A 16,386-nucleotide genomic window follows, 5' to 3' on the forward strand; every position below is an offset into this window, starting at 1 on the left:
AAATAATGAAATAAAATAATAGCTACTGCAGTGTACGCAGAGCATTACAAGAACAAAGAACAGCTCTCAGTGAGGCTTCAGTCCTATCAACCTTAGTAAAGATCTGTCCAGAAGAATCGGATCGTTCTTGAATGTCATATTACTATATTGCAATTTGGTCACAGCATTGTCCCATATTTACGACACCTTAGTCAACACCTCCATACAATAATTCAGCGCATGGGTGACAACTTTTTTTTCATCGCAGATGCAACATGTGTCTTTGTACAGCTAGCTTTGCTAGCATCGCGTCCACGGAGCTTACTTTTCTTTAAGCTTTCCTTCCAAGTGACGCTAAAAGTTGGACTAAGTCCCCACCGTCTGTGAAAGCGAAGCGCTGCTAATTTTACATGTCACCATATCTATGATTTATGCAATGCTATTTTATTACTGACGATTAGACAGACATCTTCTCCCACTCAGAGGAAACCACTGCACATTTCTTGGAGCTCCACGTGCGAGTAAAGGGGGAGGCGATGGGTGACAACAGACACGTAAGTCATGTTATTGCTCGGATTTTACGGCGCCACCTTAAGCCCCTGAACTTCACATTTTAACGGAAAAAAAGCACGAGACTTGGATGTAACAAGTAACGCGACAGTTTTGTAGAAATGTAGTGAAGTAGAAAGTATAGATACTTACTGTAAAATGTAGTGGAGTAAAAGTAGAAAGTGTCCATTATTAAATCTACTTAAGTAAAGTACAGATACACAAAAATTGTACTTAAGTAGTACAAGTACAAAGTACTTGTACTTCATTACTTCCCACCACTGCTGAGAGGTTCCGGCTAGAAATAGTTGGTCTCGCCTCAACGCATGGCTCTGGTTCTGGAACCAGTCTCCTTGAGAGGGAATGGAGATACTTCCACTCTGGAGTTGCCCGCGGTGAGAGGGCAGGAGTGGGCATACTTGTTGCCCTCTATCTTGGCGCCTGTATGTTGGGATTTACCCCGGTGAACTTCTGGCGGAGTCCCTTGTGAGGTGGAGCTTTAACTCCCATCTCCAGCAGAACTTCGAACACGTTCCAAGAGAGGTGGGGGACATTGAGTCTGAGTGGACCATGTTCTGTGCCTCCATTGCCGAGGTGGCTTATCGGAGCTGTGGCCGCAAGGTTGTTGGTGCCTGTTGCAGCGGCAACCCTCGAACCCGTTGGTGGACACCTACGGTGAGGGATGCTGTCGGTGGTTGCTGAGGCAAAAACTTGGGCCTGGGAGGAGTTTGGAGAGGCCATGGAGAACAACTTCCATACGGTTTCAAGGCAATTCTGGTTCACCATCTGGCATCTCAGAAGGGGGAAGCAGTGCAGCACCAACACTGTTTATAGTGGGGATGGTGTGTTGCTGACCTTGTCTCGGGACATTGTGGGCCAGTGGGCGGAATACTTCAAAGATCCCACCAACATGCCTTCCATTGAGGAAGCTGAGCCCGAGGACTCTGGGTCGGACTCTCCAATCTCTGGGGACGAGGTCACCGAGGTGGTTAAAAAGCTCCTTGGTGGCAGGGCCCCGAGGGTGGATGAGAGTTGCCCGGAGTTCCTTAAGGCTCTGGATGGTGTAGGTTGTGTTGGTTGACGCGGCTCTGCAACATTGCATGGACATTGGGGGAAGTTCCTCTGGATTGGCAGACTAGGGTGGTGGTCCCCCTGTTGAAAAAGGGGGACCAGAGGGTGGGCTCCAATTATAGGGGTGTCACACTCTTAAGCCTCCCTGGTAAGGTCTATTCAGGTGTCCTGGAGAGGAGGGTCCGTCGGATAGTTGAACCTCGGATTCAGGAAGAGCAGTGTGGTTTTCGTTCTGGTCGTGGAACACTGGACCAGCTCTACACCCTCAGCAGGGTCCTGGAGAGTGCGTGGGAGTTCGCCCAACCGGTCTACATCTGTTTTATGGACTTGGAGAAGGCGTTCGACCGTGTCCCTCGGGGAGCCATGTGGGGGGTTCTCTGGGAGTATGGAGTACCGGGCCCTTTGATACGCTGTCAGATCCCTGTATCACCGGTGCCGGAGTCTGGTCCGCATTGCCGGCACTAAGTTGGGCTCATATCCTGTGATGGTTGGACTCCGCCAAGGTTGCCCTTCGTCACCGGTTCTGTTCATTACTTTTATGGACAGAATTTCTAGGCGCAGCCGAGGTGTTGAGGGGATCTGTTTTGGTGGCCTTAGGATCGCATCTCTGCTTTTTGCAGATGATATGGTCCTATTGGCTTCATCAAGTCGTAATCTGCAGCTCTCACTGGAGCGGTTCACAGCCAAGTGTGAAGTGGCCGGGATGAGGAGATCAGTACCTCCAAATCCGAGACCATGGTCTTGAGCCGGAAAAAGGTAGAGTGCCTTCTCCGGGTCAGGGAGGGTGTCCTGCCCCAAGTGGAGGGGGTTTAAGTATCTGGGGATCTTGTTCACGAATGAGGGAAGAAGGGAGCGTGAGATTGACAGGCGGACGGGTGCAGTGAAGCGGGCGCTGTACCGGTCCGTCGTGGTGAAGAGAGAGCCGAGTCAAAAAGTGAAGGTCTCGATTTACTGGTCGATCTACATTCCCACCCTCATCTATGGTCATGAGCTTTGGGTCATGACCAAAAGAATAAGATCATGGATACAAGCGGCCAAAATGGGTTTTCTCAACAGGGTGGCTGGGCTCTCCCTTAGAGATAGGGTGAAAAGCTCAGTCATCTGGGAGGGACTCAGAGTAGAAACGTTGCTCCTCCACGTCGAGTTGAGGTGGTTCGGTCAGAACACCTCCCTGGTGAGGTGCTCCGGGCATGTCCCATAGGGAGAAGGCCCCAAAGAATATCCAGGACATGCTGGAGGGACAATGTCTCTCGGCTGGCCTGGGAACGCCTTGGGATTCCCCCGGAGGAGCTGGAAGAAGTGGCTGGGGAGAGGGAATTCTGGGCCTCCCTTCTTAAGCTGCTGCCCCCACAACCTGACCCTGGATGAAGCAGAAGAAAATGGATGGATGGATGGCTGGATGAATACATTGGTCCAGTGTTACAGTGTCAGTTAATTGAAACTACTTAATGTAACTGAGCAGGTATTTACATAAAAAACAAACAAAAAGGACATCAGCTTCTGCAACATTTCTGGTGGAATTTGGAAGTTTTTTAGATAATTATTAATTTGCTTGGATGCATTTGTGGATAGCTTTAACACAAAGATTAAATCTTAAATTTAAAATGTTTTAATATCTCTCTGCTGAAACTGTTAAATCTATTCATTCTCAATAAACTTTAAAATTCTAAATCTATTGTCAATTCAAATTCACAAATTTATGGGGTATGGGTTGTGTTTTTCATGTATGTGCAACTGTGGTGGTCTTGGGTGAGGCTGAGGAATACCGAATGGAGATGCGGGGAAAAAGGCAGTCCCCACAGGGAGAGATGCAATGGGGGATAAATGGCCAATCTGGCCACTGGAGTTCTGCTCACCTGATAATTCTGCAAACTGACAGGGGAACAGGAGTTCCCCGAGGCTGCACACTGCAGTGGAGGCAGCTTGTGAGATTTTTAACCTTCTCCCTCCCAAGCTAGACAGAACCAGGAAAACTGCCAGTTACTGGTGTTGGGACCCAAACACCAATTTTCTTCTCTGAGAGTCACAGTGGATGCTCAACAGCCGAAGTGGATGTCACTACTATGGATAACGGCTTGGTGAAGAGCCCAAAATGTACAGCCTATGTAGAACTGATTGAGTAGGTAGATATGTCAATGCTAATGGACTCTGGCTTAAATATTTAATTGATTTTAGAAGACCTTAAGATGTCTACGTTTGTGCAATAAATGGACAAATGTTGGACAAATGGGACAATGTTGATTGTTATACATTTGAACAAAATGGAGATAGAACAGAGGCCACACAAAGAGTTCAGTAATGCTTTATTTGAAGTATTGTGCATAACACTGATATGACAACTGTCATAAACATAACACCTTTCATGAAATGGAGTTCATGAATATTAATGACGGTTGTCTTAAGTGTCATCAGTAAATAATTATACTTTTAATACAAAGTTGACATTGTTTAAAATGTCTTTGTTATAACAACTTGACATAAACCTAGACCAAAATGTCTACAATGGTTTGCCTCATGAAGTGGATTTTTGCACAGGAGGGTTATTGACTGCTTCAAAGCATTGCTAAATGCACTCAGAAAGTTATAATATCCTCACAGGATAAAGGAGCAAGCTTGTAGTCTGTTGTAGCCCAGATGCCTTGCCACATGCACCTGGTGTTTGACGAGTCATGGAAAAATTGCTGAATTTCTGAACATAGGCATGTTTTGCTGTTCTGATGGTGCTATTTAGGTTGGCTCTGGCTCACCACCTGAGGTTCTCTCTGAGTCCAGTATGTAACTTTTACAAAAATATGTTTTATCCATATTGCTGTCACCATGATGTGACAGCATGGTGTGAGACAGATAACGTGAAAACAAAAACAAAACAAAAACAAAAAAAAACGAGCTCCTTGATCTCCTCCTTGAGCTATTATTGCTGTCTGCAAATTACACCGCTCCTGACCTAAATCAACCAATCAGAGCCACGAGGAGTCAAGTAACCTCTGCTATGCTGCTCAATTTGCCTGGAAAAATAACTTAGTTACACAGGGAAACCGTTTATCGGCCATCGTCAGTGGTTATGCTAACTATCCTTAGCACTGGTGGCAGATTATTTTGTAATGAAACAGCTGTAGCTTAGCAAAGAGGAAGCGGGAAAGGGTGAGCAAAAGAGTGACCAAACAATCCTCCTGGCTCTGATTGGTTACTGCAGACTGAGTTAGTATGAGTCCACTGGGAGAAGGCAGAGGAACTGAATTTTTTCACAGATTGTGTCTTTTTAGCCAGATTATCTGCCACAACATAATGCTAATTTTAACAAATATGTAAAAAATATTTTTTAATTTAAAAGTTATATACTTGTAGCTTTAAAGGAGATGAGATTTTCAGGTTATCATATTGTCTATAATTATGTCTACTTTAGGTTTTGATGCCTGGCAATAAAATAACAGTTGAATTGGATGAGGTAGAAGATCTTACATACCTAGAGTAAGTTCATACATCAACACCTACCTACATGATTTCATTTCAACTGTGCACTAATTTAACATTTTTGTCAAATGTTTATAGAGATGTGTCTGAGAGCTCTGTGCTACTGAATCTGAAGAAGAGGTTTGACCGTGACTGTATTTATGTAAGCTCCACTGTTGTTCTTAGCCTATCAAATAAAAATATCTTATACTGTAAGATTTGTATTTCTTACAGTATAAGAATTAGAAATCAAGGAGTACTGGTAGCACCTTCTCGCTCATTGACTGCTGGAGACAGGCACCAGCACCCCTGGTGATCCCACTAGGGATAAGTGTGTAAAGATCCATTCATCAAAGGACGGATGTATGTATGGATGAATGAATGGATGGTAACACCTTTGCAGAGGGAGTTAAAGTGTCACTGACACAATAAATCTACAATTAAAAAAGATTAACTACTCTGTTTTCATTCCGTGAACACGAAAACTTTCAATAATAAATATTTCTCACAGAATACTATAAATGCAGAGTGCCACTGTTTTTGCCTGTAGTAACTGGGTCAAACAACAGCGCCATCTTGTATTGTAATCAGGGTAAATCAAACCATAAACGACTAAGGCTGAATACGCAGCAGTGGAGGAAGTTGTAAGATTTCAGAGAAGATTTGAGCAATTTATGTGCAGTTTTGGAGGAAGAAGCTGGATGGACTGATGCCCTTAAATGGGCAGACACATATTTATATATTTGAAAATGATTTCTTTACTATTTAACCTATGTATCTAGGCTAAAATAATACATCTTTGTGATTTTTTTTAAATAGGACCTTTTTTTTCTTCTTATTTATTTTTTTACTTTTATTGAAACGTTTCTTTTTGTTTTTACAAACACATACAATACACAGAACAGAAACAGACCATCTACAAAAGGAATTACTTACATACTGACTAAGATGAACAGTTACGGATGAAACAGTATAGAGATTAACTTTCCATTTTTTTGAGCAGCAATAGAAAAACATGAAAAGAGAGACCTGATTCAGTTATTGCTCTCTAGAAATCCAGTCCATTTGCTCCATCTCTTTTTATAAAGGTCCGGTTGCAGTCTCAGCATGAACATTAACTTTTCCATATTGTGGGTCTCTTCCACCAGTTCCAGCCAGTCCTTTAGCATAGGTGGGACAGATTGAAGCCATTTCTGAGTAATCAGTTTTTTGGCTGTAGCACTGAACATTTTTAATAGATATTCGTCATTCACGTTCAGACCTTCAGGGACAGCTCCGAGTAGCAATAACATGACGGGTTGTTGGAATTTAAGACCCAAAATTGACTCAATCTTCCCCAAAACATCCTTCCAATAAGTCTTTATCTTAATGCAGAACCAGAAAATATGGGAGTGATTTGCCTCTGTGTCCCCACATCCCCTCCAGCATTTAGATGCATCAGGGTTTCTATAAGGCTGCTGCTTTGGTGTTCTGAAAAAACGTAACAAATTTTTCCAACTGAATTCACGCCAATAGTTTGAGGAGGAGGTTGTAGCAGCAGATTTACACATATTGTCCCACTGTTTTTGTGATATTTCAATATTCAACTCTTTCTCCCATCTTTTCCTAACGTAGTCCATTAACTTTGACTTTCCTTTGGATCTCAACAATCCCTGATAAAGTTTGGAAATAGTGACTTTTCCAGGCTCGGAGTAGGTTTGTGAAACCAATTGAATTATCTCATTAGGCTCTGAGGTACAGGCTTCCAGTATGTGAGCAAAAATATATTGTCTAAACTGCAAATATCTAAAGAAGTCCCCTTTTTCTAAATCATATTTTTGTTGTAGTGCTTGAAAGCTTGGTAGAGAATTTTTGTCCAGTATCCTGCAATATGCAGTTAATCCTTTCTGTGACCAGTTTTTAAAACTGGAGTCTAATTGGTTGGGGATGAAATCTGAGTCAAAGGCGGCCCATCTGAGAACTCGTATCTGGCTACCTAAGTTTAGTTCCTTAACCACTTCAAACCAGGTCAAAAGGGTAAATGACACTAGGGGATCTAATTTTTTTTGGCAAGCTGCTGCAAGTTTCTGATCCCCAATCAGAGCTTGTACTGGAATATTTCCACATTTGCTTTCTAATTCTTTCCATCCAGCCTCGTAAGTATGGTCACACCACTGTACCACTGTTCTGAGTTGAGCTGCGAGGTAATAATCATTTAGATTTGGAAGTGATAGACCTCCTTTTTCTTTCCTAATTGTAAGAGTACTGTATTTAATTCTAGGTTTCTGTCCCTTCCAAATAAAACGATACATCAATTTGTCCCACTCACAAAACTGAGAATGAGGGATTCTTATAGGCAAGGAAATAAATAGGTATAATAACCTGGGTAGTACTGACATCTTAATGACCTCAATTCTTGAATTAAAGTCAGTTATACATTCAGACCACCGTGTGAGGTCTTGTTTAATTCTAGCGTTCACAATTTCAAAGTTTTTTTTGTACAGGTCATTCGGAAGGTAAGTCAACCATACACCCAAGTATTTGATTGTTTTCTTAGACCAGTCAACAGGGACTTTATCTTTGATCTCTACCGATGGGCAATAGTTAAAACTCATAATCTGTGTTTTATCCACATTTAGTCTGTATCCTGAGTAGGTGCCAAATGTATCTAGTAACTTCAAAGTGGCTAGGATGGATTGCTCCGGGCTCGAGAGATATAGAAGGATATTATCAGCATATAGTGCTATTTTATGTTCTCTTGAATTTATTACTATACCATGGATATCACTGCTCTCTCTAATAGCCTGGGCAAGAGGCTCTATGTAAAGTGCAAAAAGAGTTGGGGAGAGCGGGCAGCCTTGTCGAGTGGATCTCTCCAGCTTTATTCTATCTGTCAAGCGGCCATTTATCTTGATCCTAGCTGTGGGTGACACATATAATGTTTTGATACTTTTGATTGCAGTATGTGAGAATCCAAATCGTTCCAAAACTAAGAATCCGCATCCAAGCTCGCCATTACTGCTGTGTGATTGTTTGTCTTTATATTCTGGATTATATGCAGTGAGCGTCTTATATTATCCTGAGTTTGTCGACCAGAGACAAACCCGGTTTGGTCCCCATCAATCAGATCTGAGACAAACGCGTTCAACCTATTGGACAAGATATTTCCCAAGATTATAAGCTATGCATCTGCATATAGCTTATAATCTTGGTTAAGAATTGATATAGGTCTGTATGAGCTGCATAATATTTTGTTTTTCCCTTCTATTGGTAATACCGTTATACTTGCTTCAGACCATGATGGCGGTGTTGTCATTTTCTCTAAAGTCCAATTTAATGACTTTAATAATACAGGGGACAACTCTTATACCATTCACCTGGAAGACCATCTGTGCCAGGTGTTTTATTTTGTAATTTTTTTAACGCCAATTTCAGCTCTTTTCCAGTAATATGCTCAGTTAAACTTTTATTTTGACATTCTCCGATTGTTGGTAAGTCTAATGAATTGAGAAATGTTTTAACATCTTCTATATTGCTTTGTTCTTGTTCTGCATAAAACGCTTTATAATATGTTTGAAAAGCTTTGTCAATGCCTTCCAAACTGTTTTCTACTATTCCTGTCTGAGGGTCAGTTATGGAACAAATTGACTGCATGATTTGTTTTATATGAATTCCTCTTGCAGTAATTTTGTTGCCTTTGGCCCAGCTTCATAAAATGATTGTTTTAGGAATTTATATTTTTTTTCTTCCTCTTTTTTACGTATATTCAAGATTTTTCTCCTTATCTCTTGGATTTGTGCTTTGGTATAATCAAGTTGATTTCTGATTTGCAACTTCTCCAAGTCTTTTAATTTAGTCTCCAGCTCGATTAGTTCTCTTTCTCTTTCTTAATAGCCGTACTTAGTGATATAAATTTTCCTCTTATAACAGCCTTCAATGTGTCCCATAAAATAATAGGATTGACTTCCCCGTTGTCATTCAGTTCTAGAAAGTTTTTATGTCTTTTATGACATGTTTATTATTTAACAGGCTTGTATTTAGCCTCCATATGTTTTTTTTTGGTCTCGTATCCAGGTTAAGAGTTATGTATACTGGCGAGTGGTCTGACAGGTTTCTGGTACCGATTTCACATATTTTTAGTCTATGTCGATCATTCTTAAAAACCAAGAAAAGGTCTATTCTTGAAAATACTGCATGTGGGGGAGAGAAATAGGTAAAATCCTTTCCCGTTGGGTGCATCGCCTGCCAAGCATCCAGTAAGCCAATATCATCCATTCCTCTCTTAAGTAATTTACTTTGTGGAGTGCTTATTCTTTTATTAGATGTGTCATTTTTATTCAGAACTGTATTAAAGTCACCTGCGCAAATCAAAATACCTTGTGACTCTGATGAAATAACTTTTAACACTTTTTTTCAAAAATTGAAGATTATAATTTGGGGGCATATAGATAGAGAGAAGGGTAACCAAATTTCCCTCAATTTTACCTTGAACCAGTATATACCTGCCTTCACTATCTCGTATTTGTTTTATAAGATCAAAATGTAAAGAGTTATGTATTAGCACTGCGACTCCTCTCTTATGAGCCGTCTTGAATGAACTATAAAAAACGTTCCTGAATCCAAATTTCTGTAGTTTCTCATGCTCTATTGGGGACAAATGAGTTTCTTGAAGAAGTAGGATCTGAATTTTCTCCCTTTTTATCTTAGACATTACTCTGCTCCTCTTAACAGGGTTATTGAGAACATTAACATTCCATGAAGCTGCTCTGATATCATGTACAAACATGTATACAGGTATGATTAATCATGCCTGTATACGAGTTTGTACATGCCGACAGTTTAACACAAAAACAGAGATTTAAAGAACATAACACAAACAGGATGACTTCCATCCTCAGGGCTTCACTAAGCCCCAACATCCTACAACCTTTTCCCCTTACATTGTAGGAGGAACAGCCCTACTCTAATTAGGGGCTCCTTCTCTGCCAAAGACAGTTCCTTCACCTTTGAGCTCAACAGTCATTTCTCCATTAGTCCTGATCAGGTTAATCTTATTACATGTGAGGGGGGGGAGGGTGTTAATACAAGAAATAATTACCGCATTGGGTTCAGATCCTCCATAACATGTTGTTATTACTTACATAAGAATTGAGGATTTGCATCAGGAAAGCTATTTATACTTGCTCTCGTTGAAATTCTCGGAGCTTCTCTCGCACACGTTTGGAGTGTGAGCTGGCCGCTTTATTCCAGTGCGCGTCCTGGATGGTCGCTAGTTCTTCGTCTGCAGTGGTTGATCGCGGCGTGTCCACCCGGTATCCCCTCTTCCTCAAGTCGTCCGCTGCCTCTGATGCATTCGCGTACAGCCGTGGAACGTCGCTCCAGTGAATCCTCATCTTAGCCGGGTAAGGTGTTTGGAAACGTATTTTCCCCTCTTTGAGAATCTTGATGTTTTTGTATTCTTTAAGCTTATTGTTTATCTCAGTCGGTAGATCGTGCGCAAATGAGATCAATTTGCCATCATAGAAAATCTTCTTCCCCCACGCTGCTTTAAGGATTTTCTCTTATATGTCGTGTCTGTGAAAGTTGACGAGTATGGATCTTGAAAATGATGCGTTTCGAGGTTTAGGTCCCAGTGAGCGATGTGCCCGTTGAATCTGCAGATCTTGGTTGATTGAGAGCTGTTCTTTCAGAAAGTTTGCAATAAACGTCTGCATGGCGTTACCTTCAGCTTCTTCTTTAATGCCATAAATACGGATGTTGTTGCGTCGGGATCTTCCTTCTAAATCGGTGACTTTGACCAGGAGATTTTTCTGCTGTTTGAGACAATGAGACAAGGAATCTCTCAAGTCCATGTTCACCGTCTCCAGCTCGTTCACCCATTGTTCCGCTTCCGTTAGCCTAGCAGCTTGGTTATTAAAGTCCGAGCTGTCCAGTTTCCTGTTCATTTTACTCTTAAAGCTGTTCAGGTCTTGCTTGATGTCATTTTTCATAGCGAAGATGTCATTTTGCATTTCTTTGATAGTGTTGCATAGATTCTGGATAGCCTTAGCAGTCGTTAGCTCACTCTCCTCGCTAGGGTCCGAGGCCTGCATCATGCTAGCTTTGTTTTCAACGTTTTTTAGATCAGTACTTGCCTGACCGTGACTTTTTGCAACCCCCAGTCTCTTTTTCAATCTAACTCCACGCATAATATGTCATTCTGGAGAAGAGCTGAATCTCTTAATCGGGTTTTGTGGAGTTTTCCTCGTCGCTGATTCAGGACAGATTNTTTGTGGAGTTTTCCTCGTCGCTGATTCAGGACAGATTACAGATTTAACCTGCCATCTTGGAGACGCTCCCGGAAGTCCAATAGGACCTTTATTTCTGAATTTAGAACTTGTTTCTCCCAGGATACATTGCCCATTTGGGGTATAAAAATTACACTTTTTTATGTTTGTAATAAGCTAAATGAGCCATGTGGAGCAAATGTGGAATGTGTAAATGTGTTTCAACACATTTTAAAATATAGTAAGCAATGAATTTACCTTGTTTTTGTATGCTTTGCATTTAAAATGTTTTTAAAAAATACCACAATTCAGTATCAATTCAATTTGTATAGCAGCATTTAACGAATGTCTCAAGTTAGCTAACAAAAAAAAAAATCAATTTAACCCAATCATTTTTATTAAGCATGCATGTAGTGACAGTGGATTGGTAAAACTCTCCTTTAACAGGAAGAAACCTCCAGCAGAATCAGAACCTGACTCTGACTAAGCTGTTTAAATGTAAATCATGTATTTTAAAAAATATATATATTAAATCACTCTTAAAGAGCATTTTACAAAAGCAAGCCCTCTCACATCAGTATGTATATGAAAAATAACAACTCATATCTCACAAAGTATGTCTTTATTCATAAAGTCCGCCATTTTGAACTTTATACCCATATCAGTTTGTTTTTGAATGCTGGCATTAGGTCTCATGACCTCAGTATTTTCCCCAATACCCCTCTAAGTGTATTAAGCAATGTGAAGTGCAGGTGGTTGATAGCAGTCTTGTCTACAGCTTGCTAAATTTCTGTATGCCACAGAATACGAAACCCATTTAAGGGTTAAGAAAGCCATTTATTATATGGCTCAAATAAATCTGGTTGCAGTTCTTCAGTAGAACCAGCTCCCTCTTCTTCATCACTCCATCCAGCTCCTTCCTCCAAAACTGCAGATAAATCGTTTAAATCTCACAACTTCCTCCACTTCTGTGTATTCAGCCATATTGTTTATGGTTTGATTTACCCTGATTATGATACAAGATGGCGCTGGCATTTGACCAGTTACTTCAGGCAAAAACAGCGACACTGCATTTATAGTATTCTGTGAGAAATACTTATTAAGAGCTTTTGTGTACTCAGAATGAAAGCACAATAGTTCATCTTTTTAAATTGTGTTTGTGGATTTATTGTGTCAGTGACACTTTAAACCTAGGCTTCTAACAATTCAGAAACAAAGACTTTCCAATTAACTTAAACAAATCATTTTTAGTTCTAAAAATGTATTGTTAAGAATTGAAATCTTAATCGATGAATCTGTAAAAGCACACTAAGGAGGACCCGAAATCAGCCACGAGACAGAAGTGAGCAGAAGCCTCAGATCTTTATCAGAGACAGCTAAGAGCGGCATACTGGATAGTCAGATGTAGCACTGGCTAGGAGATAGTGCACGGGGGTGGGGGGAGAAGCGCTGATGCAGGGAAGCGTACTCACACCGTGGAATCAGAGGTATTAAGTCCAGATCCAAGTTCTTGGTCAGCCAGGCCGAGGTCATACACAATGAGGAAGANTAAAATGTTTTTAAAAAATACCACAATTCAGTATCAATTCAATTTGTATAGCAGCATTTAACGAATGTCTCAAGTTAGCTAACAAAAAAAAAAATCAATTTAACCCAATCATTTTTATTAAGCATGCATGTAGTGACAGTGGATTGGTAAAACTCTCCTTTAACAGGAAGAAACCTCCAGCAGAATCAGAACCTGACTCTGACTAAGCTGTTTAAATGTAAATCATGTATTTTAAAAAATATATATATTAAATCACTCTTAAAGAGCATTTTACAAAAGCAAGCCCTCTCACATCAGTATGTATATGAAAAATAACAACTCATATCTCACAAAGTATGTCTTTATTCATAAAGTCCGCCATTTTGAACTTTATACCCATATCAGTTTGTTTTTGAATGCTGGCATTAGGTCTCATGACCTCAGTATTTTCCCCAATACCCCTCTAAGTGTATTAAGCAATGTGAAGTACAGGTGGTTGATAGCAGTCTTGTCTACAGCTTGCTAAATTTCTGTATGCCACAGAATACGAAACCCATTTAAGGGTTAAGAAAGCCATTTATTATATGGCTCAAATAAATCTGGTTGCAGTTCTTCTGTAGAACCAGCTCCCTCTTCTTCATCACTCCATCCAGCTCCTTCCTCCAAAACTGCAGATAAATCGTTTAAATCTCACAACTTCCTCCACTTCTGTGTATTCAGCCATATTGTTTATGGTTTGATTTACCCTGATTATGATACAAGATGGCGCTGGCATTTGACCAGTTACTTCAGGCAAAAACAGCGACACTGCATTTATAGTATTCTGTGAGAAATACTTATTAAGAGCTTTTGTGTACTCAGAATGAAAGCACAATAGTTCATCTTTTTAAATTGTGTTTGTGGATTTATTGTGTCAGTGACACTTTAAACCTAGGCTTCTAACAATTCAGAAACAAAGACTTTCCAATTAACTTAAACAAATCATTTTTAGTTCTAAAAATGTATTGTTAAGAATTGAAATCTTAATCGATGAATCTGTAAAAGCACACTAAGGAGGACCCGAAATCAGCCACGAGACAGAAGTGAGCAGAAGCCTCAGATCTTTATCAGAGACAGCTAAGAGCGGCATACTGGATAGTCAGATGTAGCACTGGCTAGGAGATAGTGCACGGGGGTGGGGGGAGAAGCGCTGATGCAGGGAAGCGTACTCACACCGTGGAATCAGAGGTATTAAGTCCAGATCCAAGTTCTTGGTCAGCCAGGCCGAGGTCATACACAATGAGGAAGAAAGCAGAGTCCGAAGGAGTGGGTGTGAGTGGCGTCAAAGAAACAGGCTATGGTCGAGATCCGGGTAGGCAAAACAGCAGTCCGACAAGGGTAAGGGTAAGGCAAAGGGGGCAAATCCAGAGAACAAGGGCGAGGCAGTAACACAGAGGGTGAGAAGAGAGTGCTAGAAGCTACTTGCTGAAAGCGTTCGATAATCTGGCAGTGTGGGGGTGACTGAGAGAGGCTTAAGAAGGGAAACAATCAGGGAGCGACACAGCTGCAGGGAATAAGGGAGATGAGGGACATGACATGGATGGTCTCAAAACAAAAACACCGGGCACCATGTAACCATCACAAAATCATAATTTGTATTGACACATGGAGCATAAAATCAGCCAACAAAAGCATTCACACTTTACTTATTTTATTCACTTTCAGTGCTGAAAGGAGACGCTTTTACCATTACATTCGAGAAGAGTTTCTAAAAATGTCTGTGCAGCGTCTGAGGAGAAGGAGGAGGTTAGATGATTATATGGACTGAAGACACTCCCTGAAATCACACCATGTCTCTGTGGCCTGAAAAGTTTCTGTTTTTTCTGAGGAATAAGCCTTAGCATCTAACAGATTCAAAAATGTAACTCTTTACAATGGGCCCTTCGTCTAACAACATGTAACTCTTTCTCTACCTTGGTAAAGCGCCTCAACAGTATACACTGTAATTTGTGTAGAAGCTTGTTGTAATTGTTTTTAGTTACCAGTAGATTACATTCTTACTAAATTAATCAATCTTTGTGATGTCTGCGTACTTAGCAAATATTATATTTTACTCCAGACCTACATTGGAAACATCCTACTGTCCATCAACCCCTTCAAGTCGCTCATCATTTTCTCTGAGGAAGTGAGGCAGAAATATGAGGGCAAGGAGCAAACTAAAAACCCACCGTGAGCAGACTTTTCTCAAATTGTGCTTGCTTGTTTTCTTATATTTTCATGTGCATTTTATGTCATCTGGCCATTTTTCTGTTTTTGTTTAACACCACGCAGTATTTTCTGCATGAACAATAATAATATCCTGTACGAGTCTCGTACAGGATATTATTATTGTTCATCTTATTCTTTAACACTTTAACAACTTTTTGTGTGAGTCTTTATATTTGTTGGTGTCCCCTTTGCGGGACAATAAAGGCAGTTTCTGTTTCTATTCTATTCTATTCTATTCTTTTCAAAAATGTGTTCTGTGTTAGTGGTGATTTAAGACATGTTTATGTGCCTTAGCCATGTGTATGCCATAGCTGACTCCACCTTCCGGCTATCCCAGTCCTCAGCACAAGACCAATGCATCATTGTGAGGTACTAACAAAAATACAGTTTTATAATTTTTTGTTTTTTAGACATTTTTAGCATTCAGGACTTGGCTGCGTCCAGTCAATTGGTGAATGTCCTTTGTCAGTAGTAACACAATTCAGCATTAATTTAAAGTCTTGGTCACATGGCCTGGAAGTACGTGGGGGAAAAAATCCATAATTCTAGATGCAAATCTCATAGAATCAGTCTAATGTGGTAACACAATCCAGCCTTGATTCTCAGTGCATGACTCATCTAGAAATTATTAATTTTCAGAGGTCTTTTTGTTTATGTGTTTTGACTGACTGGAATTTGTTGATGGTCCCTAAGTGAATGAACAGAATGTTCATTTAGGACATAAACTCACTCCAGGGAGAAAGCCATTGTGAAAAGCTGGGGTACTTTCAATAAAGAGTCATTCCAACAGCTGAATCCATCTGTAATTTTTTTATTTTTTTTATTTTTTTGTGACACCAGTGGTTTTTTTATTAGTAGCTGGAGAGGAAGAAGGACAGAGAGAGAATGGAAAACATGCAGTATTTGGCCTGGGGTCAGGACTCGAACCAGTGAAGTGCAGTGTAGTACCACTCTCCACCTCCCCATCTGTAATTTTGATTGGCTTCTTAAATTTGTGATTCAGATGACATTCTTCAGTCACAATCGTATTTAGGTAACAATAACAATTTAGCAAAATAAATAGTATAGCCTGCCCTCGGATTAATAATGACTGAACAGATTCTCAGTGCCTATGCCTCCATGGCCTCCGGGGTCCATCTGAAAGGCTGTTTGGTGGAAGTCAGAGTAGTGGGAGGAGTTGCGATAACACTGAAGTTCCGGATAAAATGGCGGTAAAAGTTAGCAAACCCCAGAAAGCGCTGGAGTTGCTTTCTGGAGTTTGGAAAAGGCCACTCCTCTATAGCCTTCATCTTAGCCGGATCCGTCTTCACCTGTCCA

At 40.6% G+C, this 16,386-nt stretch overlaps 1 protein-coding gene across 1 annotated transcript in view; it reads left to right on the forward strand.

Moving 5' to 3' along the window:
* The window catches only part of LOC107834451 (myosin-1-like), a 40,201-nt gene that overhangs the window by 3,883 nt on the left and 19,932 nt on the right, over positions 1-16,386 (forward strand). The window contains exons 2-5 of the mRNA XM_016665878.1: positions 5,003-5,067; positions 5,149-5,212; positions 14,921-15,030; positions 15,364-15,438. Of these exons, the coding sequence (XP_016521364.1) occupies positions 5,003-5,067; positions 5,149-5,212; positions 14,921-15,030; positions 15,364-15,438 (314 nt within the window). The remainder of the gene's footprint in view (positions 1-5,002; positions 5,068-5,148; positions 5,213-14,920; positions 15,031-15,363; positions 15,439-16,386) is intronic.

Source organism: Poecilia formosa, unplaced genomic scaffold (assembly GCF_000485575.1).
Source record: "Poecilia formosa unplaced genomic scaffold, Poecilia_formosa-5.1.2 Scaffold629, whole genome shotgun sequence".
Classification (NCBI taxonomy): domain Eukaryota; kingdom Metazoa; phylum Chordata; class Actinopteri; order Cyprinodontiformes; family Poeciliidae; genus Poecilia; species Poecilia formosa.